At 40.9% G+C, this 27,941-nt stretch overlaps 2 protein-coding genes across 2 annotated transcripts; one reads left to right on the forward strand and one right to left on the reverse strand.

Annotated features, from left to right (window-relative positions):
• Nucleotides 1-33: 33 nt before the first annotated feature.
• On the reverse strand, nucleotides 34-27,783 carry slc5a10 (solute carrier family 5 member 10). Its single transcript, XM_054777979.1, has 14 exons — nucleotides 27,754-27,783; nucleotides 26,982-27,086; nucleotides 25,802-25,861; nucleotides 25,389-25,493; nucleotides 25,185-25,290; nucleotides 24,062-24,142; nucleotides 23,759-23,964; nucleotides 20,866-21,001; nucleotides 11,013-11,120; nucleotides 10,741-10,891; nucleotides 9,602-9,770; nucleotides 3,712-3,927; nucleotides 1,698-1,791; nucleotides 34-929 (listed from the first exon to the last, which is right to left on the reverse strand). The coding sequence occupies exons 1-14, from the start codon at nucleotides 27,766-27,768 to the stop codon at nucleotides 739-741; spliced, it is 1,743 nt and encodes a 580-aa protein (XP_054633954.1). The 5' UTR covers nucleotides 27,769-27,783; the 3' UTR covers nucleotides 34-738.
• Nucleotides 12,378-23,872, forward strand: LOC129182184 (protein FAM83G). The gene is made up of 5 exons (XM_054777976.1): nucleotides 12,378-13,586; nucleotides 14,900-15,067; nucleotides 16,781-16,905; nucleotides 18,636-19,977; nucleotides 22,525-23,872. The coding sequence occupies exons 1-5, from the start codon at nucleotides 13,089-13,091 to the stop codon at nucleotides 22,897-22,899; spliced, it is 2,508 nt and encodes an 835-aa protein (XP_054633951.1). The 5' UTR covers nucleotides 12,378-13,088; the 3' UTR covers nucleotides 22,900-23,872.
• Nucleotides 27,784-27,941: the final 158 nt, after the last annotated feature.

Consider the following 27,941-nt stretch of genomic DNA (forward strand, 5'->3'; position numbering starts at 1 on the left):
TATTTTAGTTACAAGTTTCATGGAGGTCAGAGGAGCACATACAAATCTTCAATAAGATGATAAAAACATTAAAATTCAAACAAAATCTCACATGACATTTGTTGGAGTAATGACATTTTTAACACGTGCAACACTAACTTCAATTTCTTCACATTTTAACATAGTTTGGCGTATTTACCCCAAAATTTAAAAGCTAACAGAGTAGGTTTAATTATTAATTGTTGTACTATACATACAAGTAAAACATAAAAACACACCAGTGTATGCCACCAGAATCATCTGCTTGATTCGGATTACTGTATACAGTATACAGTATGTACCTTATAAGTAGTTTTAAAGAAATAAATCAGATTCAAATACAAATAGTAACTAAAATTAAACTGTAAACTCACTATTGAACAATTCATCTATAAAGAAAAAAGTTACTGCTATATCAGAATTGATAGCAATACCATTGTTGGCACACTGTTGCAATGTTGGGTCAATTTGACAATTTTTGACAAATAGTCACACTTTTGATTAAGAATGCACTCTTTTTGATAATTTATTCAAATAAAACGCATGAGGATAGCACATGTTTTAAGGAAGCTGAACTCTCACTTCATAGGGCTTGAGTGAACAAAAACAGGACTTTGCTTACCCTCCCCCTCTCTGGCAGGGGGGGCATAGTTTGTGGTTCCTGTCTGAGATATTGGCTGTTGCTCTGCAGGATCGGGCGGGGCAGGATGTCGACTCAGCTCAGGCGAAGTATGCGTAGAGAAAAATGTTAACACTGACCAGCAGGAGGGCGTTCATGCAGCAGAACCTTGACCAGAACACACTCTCTCTGACGCTTGGAACCCTGGGACATGACTGCTGTGAGCTCTGAACTGCTGAGACGCACAATCGGAGGCCCTGACCGCAAGTCATCTGACCTGCTGGCTCAGAGTCTGCATACACACACAAACATTCAGAGGAAGTTGCTCAATTACTGTGTCATCATCTGTGTGTGTTTGTGTGTGGGGAGGGGATGCTCTAATGGATGCTTTTTTTGTTGGAGTTGGGTGAGGATTAACGGCACAAGAGTGCATTGCTTTTTCTTTGGCTTTTTTCATGTTCTTTGTGATCCAGAAAAATGTAACTTATTGTGATGTATAATAGTACTGTAGTGATGGAAGCAACAAAGAGCTACCGTCCGTAAGTTACATTGCTTTTAGTGTTTTGCTTTTAAGGCCCCTGCAATTCAGGAACTCAGTCTCAAGTTGGCTAGGTCTGTAAAGAAAATTTGCTACACTGTCACTGGTTCTGTGCACACATCTGTGTCCTGGCTGCTCAATGCAATATGGCTAAGCCAACAATAACACAAAAATACCAATGAAAGAAGCAGACCGGAACATACACGTGCAATCCCTACCCATTCGTCACCGTTGTGTTTGTTGCACATCAAAGAGAGTACCGATTTTGGGGGATTTTGCGTCTTAAAATTAGCAGCGCTTTAACTTATTTTTACACATGAACAACAGCCAAGAATGTTAAAATTTAAACATTTTTTTAAATGACACATTGCCTGGACAGTTAATGGTTTTATGATTTCTGGAACAGATCATTTCTATTTCAATTATTTCCTATGCCTGTTTTTTTTAAGACAAACAAATCAGAGGTTGACCAATGTCCCATTCAGCCTGAGAGGTTTCACTGTATTTAAAATTGGTGCCCACCTGGAGAGCTACGCCGGCTGACAGACGACACTTTCTGGAGTGCGATTTCTCTGGGAGGCTCCTCGGTCAGAGTCCACCAGGTCAGGTTCCTTACCTGGAGAGCACAAAGGGGCACTCGTCCATGGTTGTAATGTAAACAGTATTCATATATTTGCTTGCTGTGTGTGTGACGTGGGTAATGCTGGCGCATTAACGGGAATATCCTGATCCTTAAACTGAATTGCTGATTTCTTAGGAATTGTTCCAATATCAACATCAAGTATAAGCACTGCCAATAGAGTGCATATGTCGGTAAATCAACATGCCTAACAATAATACCTTTTCAAATCACAGTCAGTTGTTTTATACTGCTAACTGTGTTATATTTTGTTTAACCCCTCTACTCTTGACAGTTTTTGTTATCCAGCTGCAACTGTGGCCTACTTTTTTGGTCCAGAAAAAAAACATCTACCATGGACTGTGCAACTGACATACCTGAATGGTATACACTAATATCTACTGAATTCATCAAACCTTCCCAGGGATATACAGTACGTGTATGTGAGGCACTTTTTACTGAAGCAGATTTACTCAACAGCTTTGAGAAGAGCTGCTTGTGGAAAAAAAAACTCTACAGGCATTTTGTAACATATGCAAAGTGAAAAATGAATAAAAACACACAATTAGGAAGTTTGGAAAAGCTTTTAAAATCACTTTCAGTTATGTTTTAATGTATTGCCTGCGTTTGAAACCAAAGAAATACTCATAGAAGGAATAGTAGTGTTTGATCAGCTACAGGGCTCACCCTGCTATGGTGCCAAATGTGCAGCAACATCCAAATGCTCCAAACACAAAATGATCCAAAACCAAAAACACACAAATCCAATACCACAAAACATGTGCAAAGGGGAAATGACCAGGAAGTTAGCTAGGCTACCAGGGGTGCCAGACCTCAGGGATACCTGTCTTTAAAAATATGAATGGGATTGCCCAGAAGGAAGTTGGCGGAATAAAACGGTACATTTTTCTTTATGCCTTTGTTAAACACTTCCGTGAAGTTGCAGCATTTCTCTGATGCAGTTGTTTTGGGGGTTTGTGTGTGTTTTTGGCATTTGCAGTTTTTTTCTTTTGTATTTTTTTTTTTTAATTCTGCAACATTTATATGATAGAAACATTTTCTAGTTGCATGTGTTTTATGGTGTTTGTAATCAACTTGATCTCTTCTGTGTTTTTGAAGCTTTTGGATGTTACCCTTGTTGCCCTTGTCAGCCACAGTTGTGATAACAATTTATTTTTAAGCCACTGGCACAAAATGAAATGAGTGTGCTGCACATACAAGACCGCAAATCTGAGGAGAAACATGAGCACTTGTGCCCTTACAAACCACTAAAGTAAATAAGAAAGACACTATTCACCTTATGACAAGCCAGTCATGATTTGATGGATGCTATTTTAAGGTCCACTTTGTAGCTTTAGGGATGAGCCCAAGGACTTAACTGCATATTACCAGCTGAACTGCATTCCAGCTTATAGCTCTGGTCAATAGCATTTTGAGGAATGACAGAAAGAATGCACGTGCTGTGGCCAAAAGGAGTTGGGAGAATAAAATGCATGTGATTACTCCGTGTTGTCACTTTAGCTAACATAGCAGTATAAGGCAGGCTGTTTCTTCCATTATAAAGTGTATATTTATGTCTTTTGCACTCATACTTAATTCAGAGGTTCCAGCAGGTGATTATTTAGCCACCCCAGTAGAAAATAGCTAATAAGAAAGATGTAAGTTCACATGCAGGTCAGATTCAAGTCAGCAGATGTCAGGCATTCATGAGCCGTCAAACAAAGATGAAGAGCTGGGGGTGTCATTATCAGGTGTGCAACAAAAGTTGTACTGTACTGTGAGCCAGTTGAGTCTGCAAGATTGTTGATCTTTGGATTTAGATATTCGCTTATCCGTAACACAAAGGCCAACCATACGACAAGCTGAGTGACACAGCTGCCGGTTGGCCATATCAAATAGATGGGGGTGTGTGTGTACCTGCTCATGACCCGGTGGAGGTGTCAGCAGCGATACAGTGATGACCACGATAGCAGTGAGCCCACAGAGCAAGATAGCAAAATGAAGGTAATGGACGCTGCGCAGGACTGCAGGTGCTGAATCCACGACGCCGCATCTGGCAGGCGGGAAGGCAAACTCCAGCACCATCCTGCATACCCCCACCACCAAACCCACCATCAGGCCCCAGAATGCACCCTGACAACACAAACATACAGACATATTTAACTTGCATTGTTTCTTTAATCTTAATTGGTATTAATTGTAATAATATAGTCAGTCATCCGTTGAACATCTGTGTGTGGAGTTTGCGTGTTCTCCTCATGTGTGCGCGGGTTTTCTCCGGGTACTCCGGCTTCCTCCCACATTCCAAAAAATATATATGTTAGGTTAATTGTCCATAGGTATGAATGTGAGTGTGAATGGTTGTTTGTCTATATGTGCCTTGCGACTGGCTGGCGCCCAGTCCTGGGTGTACACCCCGCCTGTCCCCCAAAGTCAGATGGGGATAGGCTAGTGCATACCCGCGACCCTACTGAGGATGAGCAGCATAGAAAATGAATGAAAAAAATGAATATTGGCATTCCTCTGGAAAAATAAAGGCACTAAGCTTTTTAGTCAAGACACTGCATGATATACTGCTTCTAGAACTGGAAGTCAGCTGTGTCGCCCGCGTGTGATATCATCAGCGGTTGACTTTCAAAAATGTTAACACAAACAAATTTTTTATCGTTTAAATATGCATAAAACAAATTGAAATGCATGTAATTTAAGGCTACTTTTACAGTCATTGAAGATGTGACTGTTCCCAAAGACACAATGTGGCAGCGAGATCAACACCTTCCTGTTTTGCCATGAGTTATTTATTGAATTCAATCATGTTTCTCACCTTCTTGATCGAAATGCTGGCAAAACGTCCTTTGGCTCCATTTTGGGTTATTGAAGTGAGAAACACTATTGAATTCAATAAATAACTCATGGAAAAAAAGGAAGATGTGTCGATGTGTCAGTGTGGTATCTCGCTGCCACATCATGTCTTTGGGAACAGTCACATCAAGAATCACATCTTCAGTGAAGGCAAAAGTAAACTTAAATATTTATTTATCCCTTTCATTCGTCTTTTATATGCATTTTGAATTGTTTTCCGCATGTAAAACTATAATTGTAAAACTATAAAAAACGTGGCTTGTGTTACCGTTTTCGCCTGAATTGAATTTATATCATTTCTTATGGGAAAATTTTATTTGGTTAGCGTCCATTTCGGTTAAGAGTCGGACATTCTGGAACAAATTAATAATGCTAACCAAGGTTCCATTGTATACCGTATTTGTTGTACACTCTTGATCAAAATTTTAAGACCAGTTGATTTTGTACTGGTGGATCTTAAGAAGGTTCTAAGTAGCGCTTCAAAATCCTAAAAGAGGAAATGGGAGTGAGCCAAGAAAAAAAATAGTAAGCAATTTATTGCAAACAACAATTAAATTGAAATAGGCTGTTCATCAGCTGATCAAAAGTTTAAGGCCACAGCTTAAAAAACCAAATGAAACCCTGCTAAAATGGAAATAACATTTTCAAAAAACTACACCGTAATGAGTAGATGTGCTATTTTTGTTAATCACCTCAAGAATTGGTTGATGCTAGTGTTTACAGGAGGCGAGTGGGAATGTTGCTCCAAGTGGTGAAGATGGCTTCATGGAGGGCACCCACTGTCTGGAACTGATGTCTATTTTTGTAAACTTCCCTGCCATCCATTCCCAAATGTTCTCAATTGGATTTGGCTCAGGGGAACACACAGGACAGTCAAAAAGAGTGAGGTTATTCCTCTGGAACAACTCCTTAGTCAAGCAGCTGTTGTGAGCTGCAGTGTTGCCCTGTTGAAAAACCCAGTAAACCCAGCAAATTTCAAAGGGACAGTTTTGAGGTGTTGTAGGAGACGAGGCCTTTGAGGACGCTTTTTATTCTTATTCTTATTTATTCAACCGACTGATGGTTACTGGATTGCACTCAGCACCTTAAGACAACCGACACCCTTCATTTGGGCCGAGGATCGTCCCGTGTCTTGACAGACAGCCAATTAGAACTTCAATTTTCTGGCCTCTTCCACTTGACATTTTTGTTCTATAACCCTCAGAATCATAGAAGAAGTTTCAAATGACTGTCTGCGTCCAACTTCAGCAGCAATGGCGCACTGAGAGGTCTTACTTATGCAGCTCAACAGTAAAGTCAATACCTAACAGAAAATTACATTGAATCCACATTTTTGCAAAGATTTTGGCTTTTAAAGGCTGTTGTCTTAAACTTTTGATCAGCTGATGAACAGACCATTTCACTGTAATTGTTGTTAATAAATTGCTTACACAAAACTGTTTTTGTCTCACTCTCATTTCTTTTTTTAGCATTTTGAAGCTCTGCTTAGAACCTCCTCAAAATCCAACAGTGCAAAATGTAAATTCTTGTAAGAAATGCCAACTACTAAATTCTTGTTTTTCAACTGGTCTTAAAATTTGGATCAGCAGTATATATTGATATCTTGTCGCTTTGCATCCTCTTTCTCTTTTATATACAGGTATCTGTTCACTCTTAAAACAACCACTATCATTACGACATATTTTCAGAATCAACCTAAACAGAAACTATTATTGTTATTTCTACAAAGTGATACAGTAAAATCCAAGTTTAATATTCCAAGTGGTAGACAATGCCTGTGGAGCACTTTCAGATCACACTTGAGGGTGTGTCTTTTGTCTCACACACAACTTTCCCACCGTGCAACTCCTCTCACTGTTGTGTTACTTCTTACTCTCATGCATGTGCAGCGACACCACTCACTTGTCTTTCTTAACTGTTTTGCCTGCAAAGAATGTCATCCGTGTGGTTTGAATCAGTCACGCTGGAAAGTCAACAAATGACAATGAGACTGGCTTTAAATGTTACTTTTGTCATTTTCCTTTCCAAACTAAATGTGAAATGTCTAGCTATTTAGCTGCACTGTATATTACAGTATCGTTACAAAGCATGCATTTAAAAGAGCCCAACAAGGTGAGCCAAATTAAATTATTTTCAGCCATATCATTAGGTATCCATGCATAATTGAACGGAGCTGATCAATCTGAATATCGGTATTACCGATACCAGGGTAGTATCATATGGTATCGAAACGAGCGTGATAACATTGATATTTTCAGTTCTCGTCTGTTTATTTTCACAAAAATCTGTGTTTTTTGTTGTGTTGTTCAAATATGTTGTACATACAGTGGTGTGAAAAAGTGTTTGCTCCCTTCATGATTTCTTTTTTTTTTTTTTGCATGTTTGTCACACTGTTTCAGATCATCAAACAAATTTAAATATTAGTCAATGACAACACAACTGAACACAAAATGCAGTTTTTAAATGAAACTATTTACTATTAATGGAGAAAAAAAATCCATACCTACACGGCCCTGTTTAAAAAAAAAACCCAGCAAAACATAAAATAACTGACATTAATTGAGATCTATCAGTCAGGAAAAGGTTATAAAGCCATTTATAAAGCTTTGGGACTCCAGCAAACCACAATGAGAGCCATTATCCACAAATGGCAAAAACACAGACGAGTGGTGAACCTTCCCAAGACTGACCGGCCAACCAAAATCACCCCAAGAGCGCAGCGAGGACTCATACCAGAGGTCACAAAAGACCCCACAACAACATCCAAAGAACTGCAGGCCTCACTTGCCTCAGTTAAGGTCAGTGTTCATGACTCCACCATAAGAAAGACACTGGGCAAAAATGGCCTGCATGGCAGAGTTCTAACACCAAAACCACTGCTGAACAAAAAGAACATTCATGCTGGTCTCAATTTCGCCAGACAACATCTTGATGATCCCCAAGACCTTTGCGAAGATACTCTTTGTTCTGATGAGATAAAAGTTTAACTTTTTGGAAGGGGTGTGTCCCATTACATCTGGCGTAAAAGTAGCGCCACATTTCAGAAAAAGAACAACATACCAACATTTTTTCAACTAAAAATTTTGCTTGTCTTGGTTTTCATACAATTTTACGTGTAACAAACTAGTCCGTTTGTCCTGTACTGTATCATTCCGCCAAATCGAGTGCCCAAACAAGGCACCAGACATGCTGCTGACTCACTGTCCGTACACTTTTTAAGGAGTGTGACTGCTACATAACCTGCTATGGGCCCAAAGAAAATTGTGAGTGCCAGCAGGTAAACAGAAAAGGTGAGAAACACTATTAAATTCAAGAACTCATTGCAAAGTACAAAGATGGTATCCCCTCCGCTCATCCTTCTCTGGTCCTCACCGTCTTCACCAAAAAGAGACTTCGATAAAGGTAACAGTGATGTTAAATGTTCATTTATCCCTTTCATTTGTCATTCATATTAATTTTGCATTGGTCTCTGCACGCAAAACTATAATTATTCTGTAGAAATTTTATTTTTGTTAATATTTGTGGTATCTATGTTATGAATTAATTTGATTTATATTATTTCCTATGGGAAAAAATTGCCTCGATTTTTGTAAGTTTCGGATTTTATCTGAGCTTTTGGAACAAATTAATTCCAGAATAATACTTAATTATTCACATTAAGTAAAGAAGTTGAAGTAAAAATGTGTAATTTATTATTTAATCAGTGGATAACATTTACAATTGTTCATGTTTTTCTGTCTTTACAAAAGTAATCCACACATTGTTTAATTCACAATTGTTTACACAGCTCTTATGTCTCATCTTATTCGATGATGTAGATACGTTGTACCTCTGTGGTTTTGTTTGTTTGTAGAACAGCGTGGTGGGCCGGATCTCATGCTCTCACGAGACATGTATAGCTGTAGGGTGCCCACCCTTGTTTTAGCCAGCTAACACATTACAGGATAACACACGTGACATGTTACCATGTACAACAGTCAAGTCTTGTTTGCGCTTACACTCACTACAGTTGTCTCAGCATGCTGCTGCTTGTGTGCTCATGTCTGACCTTTTACCTCCATTAGTTAAAGCACTGTGAGAACAGTTTACGTCTACAAAGATATAGACTCTTCATAACTTTTAATTAGGTCTGGACTTGAAATCGAAAGCTGGGCTATATGTTGCATAAGTCAAGTCAAGGAGAAATTAGGAAATACTCTGCCAGCAAAAGCAGATACACCCTCACGGTGCTTTAGAAAAACAGGGATTGACTTGCAATGCGTTTAGCACCTACAGCCTCTTGTACTACAGTGCTGTTATCTCTTATGTCTCGCCCTGCAATCTTTTTTATCTGGCGGCAATAACTCTGCCTGAATCTGTTATCAGACACGAACACTCACTTTCTTGTGTGTACACAGGAAAGAGCATTAAATTACCCCTTGACAATTCCAACAACAGGAATGAAAGGAATACGCTTGATTGTACACACAGTGGGACACACAGTGGGACACACAGTTTCTCGGTGATGATTGAGGAATGTTGGCACTCAGCTGTATCCCAAATGAGGCTAATAAAAGTGCAGGAAGGGAAAGCTTGAGAATGCTTTGCAGAGTTGGTGCAGTTTAGATAGGGATTAACTTTCTGATGAACTTTGATTTGGTCACCATATAAGAGCATATTATGTAACAGTGCTTAATGCTAACACTTAATCGTTAAAGCAAATAAAAAAGGTGTTGCTTGTCTCTGACTATTATATTAGGTATGCTATGATATACTGTACGTTATTCAACAATGCTCAATTCGAAATGCAGTATGGGTACTCATTTAACAATATGTTTATTATTATGGTTATTGTCCATAATGCGGTTTATTATAAAGACAGCTCTTTTATTGGATCTTTCAATTGACGGGATAAATAGTCTATCAATCTATCGAGCCATCTATTTTACTTGCATTAGAGAGTCACCTGCTCGTTGGTCCTCTTCCAGAAGACAGCCAGGGTGAAGACAGCTGTGACGGGTGGGGCGAGGTAGCTCGTCACGGACTGAATGTAAACATACAGCTGGCCACTGTTGGCAGACTGTAAGATGGGGATCCAAACCACGCTTATCACCACCAGGATCACTGTCACAATCCTAAAGCAAAAACATAGTAAAAAAAACTCAGAATTGCGCTCAAAGCTCTAATTTGATTAACATTAAGGGTAAAAAACGCTGGAATATTCATGCTGGGCTAATAGTTGACAATGGCATAAAGCAGTACAGTAATACCTTGTTTATCGTGGTTATGTGGTTCCAGACCTGACCGTGATATAGTCAACTTTACACTCGTATTACCAAATATAGTAGACATAATAAGAGTAAATAGGCCATTTAAGACATAAATATGACTCATGCTTGTGTGTGTTACTATAAAAGTGTTCCTTAGGAGAGCAGAGTGAGTGGTGGACAGGAAGTGACTTGGGGGTTCAGAGTTGAATTTCACCTTCGCGTGGGTTACGGCCGCAACAGTAGCCCATGTTTTAGTAGGAATTTTTATTAGGGATTATTGTGCGAGTTGTGAGATACCTCAAACCTGCAATAAAAGTGTGTAGTTCCGGCGATCACGTCTGGTGATTACGTGTCTCACCAAATTACAGTAACATTACTGACACTTAGTGTCTAGTGTAGAATACTACGTCAACGTCTTTGAATGCATCTTTTGAATGCCTTGTATTTGTATTTTAGTTACTTTAGCCATTCTCATGCTTGAAAATGCTTAACATTAGCTTCAATATGCATATGTTTTGACTAATAATATGCTGTATTCAACCACAAAACAGCATGATTTAATATATTTTTGAAAAAGCGTGACAGAGTAATTGGTTGTTATCGCTACCTGACTATGACTTATGCAGAAACACATGGTATTATAACTTCAGCCTATTCTGTTACTGTGCTTTAGCTCTGGATGCTGCACAGTTTTACCCCAGAAACGTTCTCTTTTAGACCTACTTTCAAAATGCTCGCTTCAAAACTGTTTTCATTTAAATGAATGACCAAAACTATAGTATATGTTTTTCTGTTTTCAGATAAAACATGCATGTACGTAAGTTATCTTTCACACCTGCCAACCAGAAGCAGCTCTCTCTCTGAGGCTCGTGGTCTGTGTTTCTTCCATATGTCCATGGTGAACAGTGTGGAGCTGCTGTTAAAAATGGATGTCAGTGACGACATCAGAGCGGCCATCATCACTGCTATCATGAGCCCACGGAGGCCTGACACACACACACACACACACACACACACACACACACACACACACACACATGCACGCACGCATGTTAATGCATATAAATAAATGCAGGGGTCATGCTCCTTTCCATTTTCAGTTCTCACCACTTGGCATGAGCTCAATGACCAATTTGGGGAAGGCGATGTTGGAGCATCCCACCTCGGCTCCACACACTCGCACACACTCCTCTGGGTCGACGCATCCGACCGAGTCTGAAACACGTGGAGGTCAGCAGTCAATAGGTTATTTACACAAGAAGAGACTCATTCAGAATTCATGTGCCTTTGCTCTTATTTCTACCCATGAAAAGATAATCAAATTGTCAGAAAATATTAATTAAAGACAAAGGTTTTTTATTAAAACAGATCTCATGCCACAGTGTGCTGTCAGTTCCATTCTTGACCTTGCTTTGAAATGAATCAGCCATTAACACAGCAGATGTATCGCCACATTCATGACATCCATCCTTTTTGCTAATTTGTGAGAAATTCAGTGGTATAAAAAAAGTGTTTGCCCCCTTCCTGAGGTCTTATTTTTTTGAATGTTTATCACACTTACCGTAAATGTTTCAGATCCATCCATCCATCCATTTTCTATACCGCTTCTCCTCATTAGGGTCGCGGGGATGTTTCAGATCATCAAACAAATTTAAATATTAGTCAATGACAACACAAACACAAAATGCAGTTTTTAAATGAAACTTTTTAAAGAACCTAGATGGCCCTGTGTGGACAAACTGAGTTTTTTCTCCTTTAATTATAAAAACTTTAATTTAATTAATTTAAAAACTGCATTTTGTGTTCAGTTGTTTTGTCAGTAACTAATATTTAAATTTATTTGATGATCTGAAACATGTAAGTCTGACAAACATGCAAAAAAACAAACACTTTTTCACACCACTGTACATACACGCTCGGTGACATTGTTTATGACAAAGCTTATGCAAATCTACCTTCATTAGTGGTTGGGTTGGGCATGGATCAAGACAGAATCATTAGGGTGTGCATCCAATAAAGGTCAAAATTTGTTGTCATTGCAGCAGGGACTTTTCCCTTAACATTGTGTGTGAATATTGATAAAATGTGAAATATCAGGCATTTGGAGGAGGTACATGTCCATGCAGGTGTACAGTTAGAGGTGTTAACCTAATGTTGTGGGCACCGCACTAAAAACTAAACCTAAACATGACACACCGGCAAGGTTTTTGTTGTGTTCTTATCAAAGCTATGTTGACCTTTTGGTGATTAAACAAGTTAAGTTAACAAACTGTCACATAAGGTTAGTTTTAGCCTAAAAAGTAACGTGTTTTTCTTGAAAGTTTATGCAGTGAGACTTCTTCAAAAGTTGATTTTGCTACTACAACTCAAACCTTTCGGTTAAAAAACAAGGTCCTCTGCTTCTGTCCAGAAAAGAGGGTGGAGTTTTAGCTCTCTCGACTACCGGACACTCCGCCTCTCAGTCCCCGGGTATCCAAGCTTCCGTTGCTGGATTCCAGGATCTCACGCACCGGCACCTCTACGGTAACTTTGCGGACGCTTTGTAATCTAGGGAAAACTGGATTTAAAAAAAACAGTAATCATCGTTTTTGGGTGAGTCGAGGAATCTACGTGCCACGTCGACACTCAACATTTCGAGACTTTTTTTGTCTTTTTTGGAAGGCAAGGCAACAGCCGTGAAACTCGAACAAAAAAGTGCCTGAGTCACTCGGAGTTTGAACACATGCATGTGAACTGGGATTAATAACTTTTTTACTTAAATGCGTGTTCCGCTTTAATTTGACTCACAGGCTGACACCAGATACACTCATCCGCCACACAGCTGCTGCCTTGACTCCTACGCTACCTCCTCCATGTTAGCCAGACCACTTTGCTGAACTGCTGAGCAAAGCCGCCGGTCCCACCACCCCTTTCTTCTTTAGCAGGTGAAAGGCGTGGCTCTGGGCGGGAGAAAACTTTGTTCATCGGAACACCTTCAGTTTGTTTGAAAGAAAGCCGACATTCGTTCGTTATTCTGGCGCTTTTGTGGACTTGAGTGGACTTGAATTCCTCTCAAATGAGAGACTCCACAGCAGGGGTTTCTGCTTACCTCTCCCGGGTAACGCACACAGGACGGTGATGAAAGAGGGCTAGTTTTGGAGTGGTTCTGTGCTAAATACTTTTTAAAGTGGATACTCCGAGGACATGGCGCTGTCTCAAATCCAGTGTCTTGACGACCACCACGTCAACTGGCGTGTGAGCGAGAGCAAGCCGGAGTTCTTCTACAGTGAGGAACAGCGGTTGGCCCTGGAGGCGCTCATCAACCACGGCCGTGGTGCATTCAATGACTTTCTCCGCGAGAACACTGTCCGGGACTTCTTGTCAGAACCCGAGCTTGAGCGAATCGCCCACACGGCGGAGGCTTACCGGCCCGGACACGAGCACCACCAAAAGCCAGAGACACCCGGCCAGGCGGGGAACATAACGCCTGGGTCAGGGGAAGATGGCGCTCTGGATGGCGAAGTATCGCTCCAATACTGGCCAGACCGGTCCGAAGCCTCCGTAGCAGAGCTGGACCTCGGTTGGCCGGACGCCATCTCCTACCGTGGGGTCACGCGCGTGACTGTATACACGCAGCCCCCCACTGACGCTCATGCGCATATCAAGGAAGTAGTGCGCAAGAGCATCGCTGCTGCCCAAAGAGTAAGCAGACGTCAACACATTGTACAATCATTCAAGGCCAAATCACACAAATATGATAGATCTTTTAACTCGTGCATTGTGCTTGTGCTAATTTGAGTTGTGTTTAACCGTATCATTTATAACAGTATAGAGCTAAAATCGACAATGGAGTCTGCATAATGTAATTGCATTATAGCACATACATTGCAATACGTTGCATCATACCGAGAGGTGTTTCTAATGTTTAGCTACTCTCCTGCAACTCATTTAAATATTGAATCTAAATATTTTAAACTCAGCATAATGCTGTTCAGTTCAAAACTTGGTCAATCAAAATTGAGGATCTTTTTTGCAAGTGTTCCTTATGTTGTGATTTGATGAGTGAATTTCCCAGCCTGCATCATTTTTATTATACTGTGACTAAGCATATACTGTAATTATTAGTATTGTTCGTACGAACATTTGTCTTTTCTTATTGGAGTACAGTTTTTTGTTCTTTTTTTAAAAAAAAATTGCTTTTTAGTAGTTTTCTTGTTTTGTTAGATTGTGTCATGGGCCAATAAAAATTGAGCTGCAGGCCGCAAATGGCCCCAGGGCCACACTTTGGGCACACCTGGCGTAAGTAGAAACAAAGCGTATACCGAGGGCTTTGTAAGGTAAATTTGTCAACTTAAGCTTCTTTTTTGTCTCAGTGTGGGTGGAGGAAGTTACAAGTCTCAGCTGGCATGCAGGTTTGAGTCCAGCACCAACATGCTGTGAAATGTCAGTGTGGAACACATGACAATTTTATCAATTAGTCATTGACAGTATTTCCTCAAAGTGAATTTACAAACATGTCCAGTTTTGATCTGCTTTTCAAATTCTAACCGCTGTGGTCAACTTGCATCCGTCCACTCACTGAGTTTCTTCAACCTTTGATGGTGGAAAAAATGATTTATAGTTTAGTTCTGGTTGACTTCCGCATCAGTTTTCTCCAGTCAATACTGAATCGGTCTGTCATCAGTGGGACTGTCTTGGACTGATCCTTTGGAGGTGTTCTCGCATCACGTGCTTCTCTCGCACATGCACACACATGCCAAAGCATTCACAAAACAAGACAGACAAGGAAACGCCCTTTGGTAATTTCAGCTCAAAAAATATATTACATCATTAAATGTCACTTGATAGAGGTCTTCATATATCATATGTTTTCTACTGCATTAGGCCAGCGTTTGCCCCAGAATAAGACATAAAGCTGCTAGAATAGTGACTAAAACTGCTATATTTTTGTTGCTCAAGTGTAGACCATAGATTACTAACATCATTTGTGTTGCGTCCAATGTGTGTTTGTGTAGGTGATCGCTGTAGTGATGGATGCCTTCACTGACGTGGACATATTTCGAGACTTGCTGGACGCAGCCTACAGGCGGAAAGTTCCTGTGTATATAATCATTGACATATCTGCAGTCCCCAGCTTTCTTTCCATGTGTGGCAGAGCTGATATGCACCGTGGACACCTAAAGGTACATACATACGTATATAAATAAACAGATGATGTTTTGATGAGCAGGTTGAACAGATGGCAGGTCTTGATAAGTACAGGGCTTCCATAAAGTTGCTTTACAATTTAACACATTTATTACAAAAGCAAATGAGTAGACAAATCATTGGAAATTATTACAACATGAGGAGTAAATATTGAAGGTTTTTTTTTTTTTTATAAAACATATCAAGGTGGGGGCCGCACGGGAGTCTAGTGGTTAGCACGTTGGCCAATACAGTAACAGCCTGGAGATCGGGAAGACCTGGGTTCGATTCTCCCTTAGGCATTTCTGTGTGGAGTTTGCATGTTCTCCCCGTGTGCACGTGGGTTTTCTCCGGGTACTCCGGCTTCCTCCCACATTCCCAAAAACATGCAACATGCAAAAACATGAGGTTAATTGGCGACTCTAAATTGTCCATAGGTATGAATGTGAATGGTTGTCTACTGTATATGTACCCTGCGATTGGCTGGCAACCAGTCCAGGGTGTACCCCGCCTGTTGCCCGAAGTCAGCTGGGATAGGCTCCAGCATGCCCCCTAATGAGGATGAAGCGGTATAGAAAATGGATGGATGGATGGATATCAAGCTGGTAGGCCTACCGTACTCAATTTCTTGCCATATTTGCTTTAGCATTGCCTCAACAATGATGGCGATGGCATCAGTGATCTTTTGCTTGACCTGTGTGAATATCTCTTGGAGATTAATAATTATCTATCTTTGTTCGATCTGTAATATCTTTAACATAACCACATAGAGAGGGAGTGACATCTTGTGAACGAAGTGGCTAGGGGATTGGTACATCCGTTTTATTGAACAGAACTTATTTCAGCAACGGGGTACTTGGAAAAACACGCATTAAAAACTTTCGAATAGCCACTGAGTACTACTTTGTGGACAGTGTACATTTTCTAGTGTTCAGTACGATTCAACTTAAAATGTCGGAACGTAGGAGACTACATGATGGGAAGAAGTGATACATGTTTTCACTTGAAGGTGCTGTTTAAGGTGCAGGCAGCTGCTCGTCAGTCGCTATAGGCTGAGTTTCTTTGTGATTCATTGCCTCTCCAGGTGAAACTGGTTCGTGCAGTAACAGAAAACACTTAAATGGAGCTTCTGCAAATATTACAGACTGGAGGCCCGAAAAATACTATACACATTTCAGTCTTGAGGCAGTGTGATTAAATTAAACCAACAGTGGATACTTGCACTCCCTCACATAAAAAACAACCGCACATCTTTCTTTCAACCTCTTTGTCTTATCTGCCGTTATCGCCGCTCTCTTTAAATGCTTTTATAACTACTTCTTCCATTCGTGCCCTCTGCAAGACTTTTCTCAGAAAGTTTACTCACGATGTAACATACAGCCTGGAACCACACCCTTTTAGCACAGGGCAGGAGACAAACACAGCAGGGTGTGTCACACCCGTGCACACACACCCACACACACACACACAAGCATGCACATCCAGTTCATAGATAACCTGTAGCATCTGCAAACACAACACAAGAATCAACAGAGTCTACTGAGCTTGGACAACACAAAAGGTCATTCTCTATGTAGTGTCATCACCCTCTTGTCTGGCCTTTTGTTCACTTAGCTTTTTTGTCTCATCAGAAAAATCATCTCTCACGTTAACATTTTTGTGTGTGTGTGTGTGTGTGTGTGTGTGTGCGTGCGTGTATATGTGTGTAGAATATGCGTGTGCGTTGCTGTGGAGGTGTGGAGTTCTTTACACGATCAGCACAGAAAGTTCGGGGTTCCCTGAGCCAGAAGTTTCTCCTGGTCGATGGAGACAGAGCCATCTCTGGTTCATACAGGTGAGCTCCACATGCACTATAAGCACTACAAGCTTTAAAGTCCAACGCCCAAAAAGTTGTACAATTTGGAGTTCAAACAAAATTGTCTGGAACAATATGACACTAAAGCCAAACAAAAGTTGTAGCTAAAACCATCATCATGCATGACATGAGCAGATGTATAATTTAAGGTCAGTGAGCATCTGTAGCAGTTGTTCTCAACTGGTTTGGCTTTAGTGTTTGAAGTCGTCCCTCGTTTATCACGATTAATTAGTTCCAGACTCGACTGTGATAAGTGAATTTCGGTAAGGTAGGATTCAATATTAATTGACTATTTTCGTAGTTGAGCATTGAAAACCAGTTTATCACCTTCTAAATATGTTTTTTACCATTATTACAGCCCTCTAGACATTAAATAAATGACACCACTATAGTCATCTTTACTACTACTACTGACTACTACATTCAACATCTTAACGGCAGAAGACTTACTAATAAATGTTGGTCTTCTACGACAGTGGGTTTCAATTAGCACTACAGAGTCATCACATGTAGGAGTATTAATAGACAACACCCTGATATATTACAAAATCCCCTTCAAAATAAAAGCGCAATATTATTTTAATACTTTTTTGACCAGGCAAAGACCCGTGACCCACTGAAAAAGGGTGCGCAACCCACCAGTTGAGAATCAATGATCTTAAGCAGTGATTCTCAATTGGTGGGTCGCGGCCCAAAAGTGAGTCACGGAGCCGTTTACAGTTGGTCGCCGGTCTTAAAAAAAAAAGAAAAAGAAAAAGTGTAATGACCGGATGTCCCTGAACGCACCCCACATCTGTGCTATATGCTTGCTACGCCACCACGAGCTGTGTGCCATGTTTATAGGATTGTGTGAACTTAACATGCCATCCGTCCGACACACACTTAGATCGCCTTTATATCTGCTGCTGAAGAGCGCGCTATAATTAAACGATAAGCGTCTCGCCACTCCAGCTCATGTCGTGTTGCATGGGAAATTTCGCTCACAATGAAGACGGGTACAGTTTCATGCCTATTGACCCAGGCAGAGGGGTGGTGGACAGAAGAAATGAACCTTCTATTACTATTAAACACACCTGCTGAGGTAGTTAAATTTGTATATTTAAATCGTTTGGAATTGTACTTTTTGTTTATCTGAGGAGCTGAACCAGAGTAACTGGACTGGCTTGATTTTCTGAAAGATGTTTCACATCTCATCCAGGTCCAAGTCCAGGTGCTGTCATTGCACTCCTCATATCGTCATGTACTGAAAACCTTTACACACACTTTTTGTTCAAATAATTTTTGAATTTGTGAATAAAAATGTATTCTTCCCGAGAATGCTTGCAACACATTCGAAAGTCAGCGCCCTCTAAGCATCCGCGTAATTGTTGCAAACAGGCCCTTAAATATACTGTAAGATATTCAAAAAGTTTTAGATGAAAAATTTCTGTCATTTGGGTCACTGTTTGTCACTGACAAGTAATGGTGGGTCCTGCTGCCAAACCAAATCAGAAACACTGATCTAAAGGACTGACTCCACAAGTGTGTTGTGCCTTTTATTTGGCTTGTGTTTTATGTGATGCCAACCCAGAAGGATACCAGCAATGGCAAAGACGTAAAGTGAGATGATAACCACAGAACCAGAAATGGAACTTGGTTTGCCACAATCTTAACAGATATAACAGGTCTACTAGTGTGCAATAATGTTTGTATGTTTTTTGTCATTACAGTTTCACGTGGTCTTCGTCTCGTTTGGACCGTAATCTCATCACAGTAATCACGGGACAGGCAGTGGAGACCTTTGACTTCCAGTTTCGGGAACTGTTTCTCATGTCCCGGAGTGTGTCTCTTAGCAAGGTCCCTATGGTCGATGAACCAGTCCCTGACCCGCTCCCTCAGGCTGCTCCTGTTGTCGTGCCAGCCACCGTTGCGAAGAAGCTCATCAACCCCAAATATGCCCTGGTTGCCACAGGAACGCACACAAGCCCCACTTCTTCTGACCAGAACTCTAGCAACAAGAACTCACAGGTCCCTCTTGGGTTGAAAATTCGGAAAGGCCGTCTTAAGATTGTTTCTGAGGAGCCACAGATACATCCAGCGTTACTCAATATGGAGAAAGCGTACCTGATCCCGTACCTTCCCACCTGGCCAGAACCGGACCCACCGAGTGATGTGATTGGTTTCATTAACATTCGGGATGAGAAGCGAGCCAATCAGGTTCACTTGCAAAGGTCGGAGCGCTTTGAGGTCAGTCAGGCTATTCGATTCCGCTCACCACTGATATTGCCAAGCCAGACTGAGGAGGCCACATCTTGTCGGGATACAAAAGCCGGAGAAAAACCTGCTTCTGGCAGTACCTCAGAACCCAAAAAGGAGCAGCCAGAAAGTACAGCTCCAGATAAAAACGACACAGACGCAACAGCTTCCAGGAGGCCCTCTCAGCAGACCACCACACAGGAGACACACCAAACACACACTCCCACTTCTGAACCAGCTGCAGAGCCTCTGCTGGCAGACAAGTCCGAACAAGCTCCAGAGACTCAAGCGCCAGCCCCTCCTGTCCCTAAACGGCGAACGCTGCACTTAGTCATAGACCCAGCCCCCTCAGACCAGCCCGCAGAAGCACTCATCACTTTGGTTAAAATTGACCAGCATGACAACACAGATGGCTCCTCTATGAACAAGAGAGGCACCACGTCCAGCCATGTCCATGTCACCTCTATGGAGGAAGGTGGAGACTCTGGCAGCAACGACAACGGCAGCCAAGACAGCACCAAGGTCATGTGCGACCGAGCGGCTGTCGATGACCCCTCGAGTGCTTCAACGGCGTCAGAGGAGGAGTATTACGACTGTTCCCAACAGCAGCCCAGCGACCTGTTGGTTGACATGGTCACCACAGGGTCAGGCCGCAGGAATCGGCGAGGAGATGGTGTCAACATGATGGCCCGCCTCTCTCAAAGCATGTTGGATTTGCGGGAGCCCAATCAAACGGAGGATAGCGCCGCCCTCATTCGCCAATCACAGCAGCTGCGCAAGCAGGGTCACCTCTCACCGTACAGGCGCTTTAGACAGGTAAGCTAATGTAGATTGTTTATGCGTTTCTGTTAAGTAGTATAGTTCAGTTGGTAATAGCTGTGTTAGCCATGTAAATATAGAAAAAATTGTGTCTCATACCAAATGCAACCAAACTGTACTACTTGATGGCTCTAGTCATTGACATTTTCACTGGTGAGTGGAAAAAAAAGATCCATAAAAGGACATCAGTGAAAATAAATTACATGTTTCCCTAATGTATTGAAAGGAATAGACAGTAATATTGATTATAAAAAGACTATATAAATACATAATATACAGTATATTTAAATAAATAAATACATATTAAATCAATATAATATAAATACTAATAAAAAGACAACTGCTGCCTGTAAAATCTATTTTTTAAAGTATTATTTAGGATTTCTTTTCAGCATAAAACTAAATGCTCACACAGTCACAGCAACATCTTTGCTGCATACAATGTAAATGGTGGCACAATGTTGGGTTTGTCATGGCTGTGATGTGACAGTTTCACAAAATCTCTGTGTAAATTGAGATAGTGTTGATGGAGAGCATAAGGTGTAACATGTTAGCGTAGTTAATGGAGGCAAGAAATGTACACTTTGCTGGAGAAGTGTTATGAGCATAAACTCTACATCACCGCCCTGTTCCACCATTATTGGTTTGACTTTGACTGAACACGCAAGGGCATGTCCTTCGGTTTTACAGACTAATGTGCTGTTTTTAACATTTAGGTGGGAACATAACACTATGATTTACGGAATATCGACAGACATTTATGAAAAATTCCACTTTGAGACCACTTTTATGATGTTTCAGTAGCCTCCAAAATTAACATTTATTTTAAAGTGTCAGTCCTGGTGTAAATGGTCCTTTAAAGTACGCATGTCCGTGTGTCAGTACCTGGATAGAGAGCGCGGCTGATCATGCCCGGTAGGATGATGAAGATGAAGGGCAGCATCTTCAAATAGGCTGCTAGGATGGATGCTCCCTTAACGTGGCTCATGTTTTTGGCAGCGAGAGACCGTTGGACAATCACCTGCAAAGGCAAAAAAAAAAACGAACAAAATGGCAAAAATAACAAAATGGTATTTCACCTTTGCTGTTTTGTTTTGAGACAAGCAAGCAGGTCAGTAAATTAGTCAGAAAATGACTTCAAATGCAATTGGAATGATCCAGTCAGCGCAAATTTGTACACAACTTCATAGATACTCAGATGGGTCGCTGCTAGGGCTGTCACAAGACACTCAGTTCACAAGACGAGGCGATACACGATATGGGGTCTACGAGAACAAGAGACAAGACGAGATTTTAACATTACTTTTAAGAGAAGTACAGTGAAAAGATTTAAAATATATATGATGATATACTGCAATCAATCTACAAAGTCGTCTGTGTATATGCTACCAGACCCTGCTCTACCAACCCAGACTGACAAACGAGACACTGAGTTCACGACATGAGATGATACACAAGGTTGAGTCTACGAGGATGAGACAAGATTTTAACATTACTTTTAAGAAAAGTACAATTTCAAAATATATGAGCTGTGAATCATGACCGAAAGAATGCGGTTGTGGATACAAGCGACTGAAATTTGTTTCCTCCGGAGGGTGGCTGGACTCACCTTAACAGGGTGAGGAGCTCAGTCATCTGGGAGGGGCTCAGAGTAGAGCCACTGCTCCTTCACATTTAGAGGAGCCAGTTGAGGTGGCTCGGGCATCTAGTCCAGATGCCTCCTGGGAGAAGGCCCAGGGGCAGAACTAGGACACGCTGGAGGGATTAAATCTCACAGCTGGCCTGGGAATGCCTTGGTCTCCTCCCGGTGGAACTGGAAGAGGTAGGCTTCCCTATTGAGAATGCTGCCCCTGCGACCCGGACCCGGATAAGTGGAGGAAAACGGATGGATGGATGGAAAAATATATTATGATATCCTGCAATCTACTAACTCTTCTGTGTGTATGCTACCGGCCCCTGCTCCACACACAACATACAAAGAGACTTTATGGCTGACAAACGTGCCAAGGTGCAGAAAGCAATGCACAGAGTGAACTCTCTTCCTGCCTGTTTGGAGACAAGAGACGAGGAAGACAGACACGCATGCACATGGCAACATATTGAGGCCGGCAGAATTAAGGAGTTCATTTTCATTTACTGTGTGATTAATTCATTCATACATTATCGTCCCAGGCCTAGTGTCCACAAGACATTTTTTTTTTCGAACAAGAAATCTTGTCATGTTTTAATCTCGTTTTAATCTCTTGTGACACAAGATCTTGTGACATCTCTAGTCACTGCCCATCCGGACCAGCAGATACTTTGAAAATAGCTGGTTGATATTTTGTAATACGCATTACTGCCACCTACAGGACTAGAGTGATAGACTACATCAGATTTTGCAAAATCCTGCTACAGTGTAAAAAAACAGCAAACACATCACTTCCTTGTCAAGAGTAATAAGAGACCAGTGTATCACTCGGTAGAAAGTGTGGGACCCAGGAGGTAGAAATATGTGCTGGATGATTGTAGCTATTGCTAACACAGCTTCTAATCATTGTGCAGTTGTTCCCGATGTCGAGGTCTCCTGGTCGGGATGCAAGAATGAGAGGCCCAAAAGTCATCATTTCCAAACCAGGAAGTTTCCACCGCCCCCACAGAGCTGCTGGCCCTGTGATTGGAGGACACCGCTACTGGCAGGGACAACAAACACTACAGCCAGATGCCAACCTGCTGCGAGCTGAGATACGATCTGGCCGTTCACCACAACGACACAGTTTGGGCTACGGGAAGGCAACTCACACTTCTTCACAATCGTCAGGAGCCACTCCTTCAGGGCTTGGAGTATCTCTCTCCAAGCTGAACAGCTTTAGACATATGAGGGTACGAGGAGGAGCCTCGCAGAAGAAGATGTCTCAAAACAACAAGGCTGCCAGGTAGAAATGTTGGCCAGTCCAGGTACTCAACGATATTTGTTGATGTTGACTTTCTTTTGTAGGAGTGGAATCTATTTATGACACGCATATAATTTTTTAACCCATGAGGCTCAGAATCCATTTAAATGAATGTAGCTATACATGTTGTTAACAAGGAATTGAATGTAAATGAATTACCCTGCAGGTGAACTGTAAATATACTGTATGTCAGGATATTTTATGTAAGATTCCTACTTAATGTAGACTGCAGTCTAATAAAACAACCTTAAGAACACATTTTACTTGATCACCTCTCAAAGGACTCTTTCAGACTTTTGCACTCTAAATCTTTTTAGAAACAAAACACAGATGCTACATCTGTGGAGAGCCAAGTCCAACTGACCCCTATGCTGAAAACTGTGATTAGTTGTGCTGTGATTGGTTACTGACATTGAGGGGCTTGTTGACAATTTTTTCCATATTTGGACAAAGTCTAGCTGACTTGTACAGTTGTAGAGGTGTTTATGAACATGATGTGGGACCAAAAGTAAATGTTATTAATAAAACATTAGCTTTTTGCTGAAATATTTGAGTGAAGTGTGCTAAACATTTGCTGAACAAACCTTAACCTCTCTTTCTCACTTGTTTGATTGAAAAATGACAAATGGGGTAATACCATTCCACTCCAGACTTGAAGGTGGCAATAATATGCATTATGCAGTATGCATGCTGCATCTGGTGAGTAACTTCCCCATGTGTCGTAAATGCAAATATTAAGAAAAAATGTCTTTATTTCCACATTTGTCCAAACATGTGCCAGAATTTAATCTGGTCAATGTTCCTTTTCAGTGGCCTTGCCAAGACTTGCATGTGTGCAGATGTACCTGATCAGTGCACCAGTACCAGGTGGCAAGGATGGTGAGCCCCAAAGTCATGCCAGGCCAGGGCAAGTCTCCAGTGACGGCGTCTCGGAACAGATGCATTGCGTCCTGACGAGGCAAGTGGCAGGTACTGTTGGGAATGATCTTGCTTGGCACTGCCATGCTGTAAACACGCTCCAAGTTATTGTAGCCGCCAATCTTGTTAAAAGCTGCAAATCAAAAGCACACATCGTCAATGCAATCACTGTTCTGTGAGTAACCTGCGCAATTATTTCTGCATCATTGTCATGAAATGAGCATACACACCAGTGATTGTGAGGATAATTGCTCCCACAATCATCACTAATGTTTGCAGAGTGTCCGTGTAGATCACAGCAGCCAGACCACCTGAGAGGAAGTCAGTGTTTTGGGTGAGTCTTGTAAAATCTAATTATGGTGTGCATTGAAGGGGTTTTCAGTGTGGTTGGACCCTCCCCACACTCACCAGTCTTTATCTGCTCACTGTAGGAACTAAAAAATAATACATTTTGCCTTGAAACTATTTCTTTATTTTTCTCAAGCTGCCTTGTCTTCTCTGAAGACTTTTGGAGAGGCCCTACCTCACACTTGAAAAACCCCTCAACATTGCTGATATTGGTCTGGGCAATACTGCCAAATACAGGTTAACATACAGTAAGAGGCTCAATTTTGTTGAGAATAAATGTTATGTATACCATTTGGTAGGGGTTCTCATGAGACGGGACAATACATGAGGTTGGGTCCAAAAGATGAGATTTTAACATTATTTTTAAGAAAAGTACCGATACAATGAAAAAAAACATAATTGGACAAACAGACTTTTCAATTTAACTGAGTCACAAAACATTTTGAAATGTTTATTGTCCCCCAAATGTTTACTGTATATAAACAATATTATTGTCAACATTATTTTAAGACCAAATTAACCACTAATGTCATAATATAATTATTTATATACATACAGTAGCAGGATTTTGCAAAATCTGATGTAGCCTATCACTCTCGTCCTGTAGGTGGCAGTAATGCGTATTACAAAATATGATAATAATGCATTTTTTCCTTTAATATGTCTTTTTTCACTCTGCAGAGTATTTTATGTCTTCTGTGTTCTGTATTATTAGTTTATGTACAGAATATGCTGATGTTATGGCAACACATATTACATATATAATTACATACTGTATATATTTTAGTAAGTTTGGCTTCAGGAGGCCAACCCAGTTTTTGAAAATGTTTGGTCAACTCTGATCAGCCAATTTGGGAATTAAACCGTGTATTATTATCCAGGAAAAATGTTTATAATCCAGTCTTGCCTCAACCAATATGGCTGCACCTCCAGGATAAGAAAAACAAAGGTCCTTAGCTGAGCGTGCATGTGAATATAACACAATGTAATGTTCTGTTTGCGTACCAGCGATTGTGTAGAGCGCAGTGACCACCAGCATGAGGATAGTGGACAAGTAGAGGTTCCATCCCAGACACACTTGGACGAACAGGGCTCCTGAGTAGAGGTCAGTCTGGGTACAACAACACAACTGTCAACACTGTGGAATATGGAGGTGATGTTGCCAACTGGGTCATTGTGTGGCTTGATGGTGCAGCGTTTGTGTCATACTGAAATTTTTGTGAAGATGGACAACAGCAGCGAGAGGACTGCCAGGTAGGTTCTGATCCTTTCTCCTCCAAAACGGCGGCCCAGGTACTCAGGCATGGTTACGATCTGAACACACACATTTTAACGCACTCACACAATAATCTTGTCTTTTTGTCAACTTGGTGTGGCCTGCTTGTCAACAGAACATTTGGTGAGTTGTTCACACTTCTGCCAGTTGTGTAATTAATTATGGGTCAGTCAGAAGAGTCTAATAATTGTACTTTGTGGTGAGAAGACAGCTGAGTTGGATTCCCCACTGGGGAATTTTCTAGGCGGGGAATGCTTGTAAGAACAACGTCTCCTTGGTACCTCAATGTACCTGCTGAACCAGCTGTGGCAATCAAGTCTGTGTGTGTGTGTTTGTGTGCACCAACCCCTGAGGAGATGTACACAGGAACAAACAGCCAGGCCAGAGCCAGCAACACATAAGTGGCCTAAAAAAAGAGTGAAGCAAAGCAGAGAGGTTAGATTAGATTAGACACCGCAGTTGCCTTAGGCAGGAAAGCAGGAGTGGTCAAACTGATGCATCAGCATTCCTCATTATTTACGTCAGATTTGTAGTACGTAAACGTGTTTTGCATTAGCGCTCTCTGCTGCTGGTGTTCGGTCATAGCTCATAAGCGAGCCAGCATTAATTAGAAGTAGTGCAGGTTTGCTTTGTTTCTTTTGATTGGATTGGATTGGACGCTCTTGATTGGATGACGACATCGCTGCCATATTGGTCAGGGCAACACTGCCAACTACAGGTCAAAAAGCTGCATTGTACTTTGCAATGGCTAACGTCAATTTGAGGTAAATCCAACCACATGCGTGCTTGGCAAACACTTACAGGGAACAAGATTAGGTACACTTGCACAGTGTAACGCAATTAAATTCAGTAACTGTATTAAAGAATCTTACAAATAATCCTCAGTTGTCAGAGGTATTCCTTGTGTTTACTATGTTAGTGTTTGGTATTATTTCATCAGTGATTTTGTAATTCATTCTTATTTCTTCTGGAAAATAAGCAAAATGGCCTGAACGGTGGCTTCCTCCCACATTTCAAAAACATGGTTGTTAGGTTAATTAGCAACTCTAAATTGTCCATAGGTGTGAGGGTGAGTGTGAATGGTTGTTTGTCTATACTACATGTATATGTGCCCTGTGATTGTCTGGCGACCAGTCCAGGGTGTACCCTGCCTCTCGCCCAGTCAGCTGCGACCCGAGTAAGGACAAGCAGCACAGAAAATAAATGAAATAAGCAATATGCTCCACATAAATGGCATGATACGTTTGCAGCATGTACAGTCAAAATTAAGTATGGTAATGCTATATTGTTAGACTGTGCTTCTAAAAACTATGCTGCTTCTTCACAGACTGTTCCAAACTGTTGTTTTGTATGATGAGGAAATCTGGTTCTGCAAACTGCTGCTGCTGATTCACACTTAATAAATAACATGAAGAAACATATTTGACACCATTTTTGAAATTTGTGATTTTATACAAGACTGATTTATTTTAGAAATTTTATTCTGGAGAATGACTGGATGCATGCATGTGAGCGTGTGCACTCACGTTCCATTCAAAGCCTGCGACAGCGATACCCCCAGCAGCTCCTGTCCCGGCCAGGCCAATGAACAGGCCTGAGCCCTCTGAACTGGCAAACAAGGAAGCCCCAATCTGTGAAATGCACAGTTTCAACCCCAGAAAATGTTTGCAGTTCATTACAAGACTTTAAGAGTAGAATTTACAAAATAATAAAATAGTTATACAATGCCATAACAGCACAATTAAAATGTAACCCCAGAAAGTGCTTGTAATTAATAAAACTTCAGTAAGAGTAAAAAAAAAAAGTTAATCATTGTATGCATAAAAAGTTTATTTTTAAATGTTATTACAAGTATATATAATATTAAAGTTATTGTATTTTTAAATACTTTATTTTAAAAATAAAAAGTTATTTTAAAAAATTATATAACATAATACTTTTTAAACCAATTAAAATATATTTTTTTAGAATAAAATGTTAGAACTATTAAATTTATACTGTATCAGTATAATGTAATGTTAACACATGAAAGTTGTTTTCATTCAAAAGAAGCCTTTAAATAATCAATATACATATATGATTTATAAAATGCTGTTTAATGTATTATTTTGTAAAATTGCATTTTATTATAAGGTTTTAAGGTTTTCATTATTATCAACAATTTCTTGCTGATTGGCTGGGAAAATTTCACATGGTTCTATTTTCTTATAGGGAGGCATGTGGCATCTAGTCGTACTTAAATTGCCATATTGTTCATCATCACAACAACATGAATGTAAGAGATGCTAGAATACTCACCGGCCACCAGGCCATGTCTCGTCCAGCCAAGAAGTAGCCGCTCAGTGTGTTCCTGCTTACTCGGCATGATGACTGACATGCACACAACCAAGAGCACATCAATGGAAATTGCATGTAAAACAATCAACAATCTGCGCCTTACCCAGATGCCCACAGCCAGGTTGAGGAGGAAGTAGGTTACTATGACG

The sequence above is a fragment of the Dunckerocampus dactyliophorus genome, chromosome 6 (genome assembly GCF_027744805.1).
Source record: "Dunckerocampus dactyliophorus isolate RoL2022-P2 chromosome 6, RoL_Ddac_1.1, whole genome shotgun sequence".
Lineage (NCBI taxonomy): Eukaryota > Metazoa > Chordata > Actinopteri > Syngnathiformes > Syngnathidae > Dunckerocampus > Dunckerocampus dactyliophorus.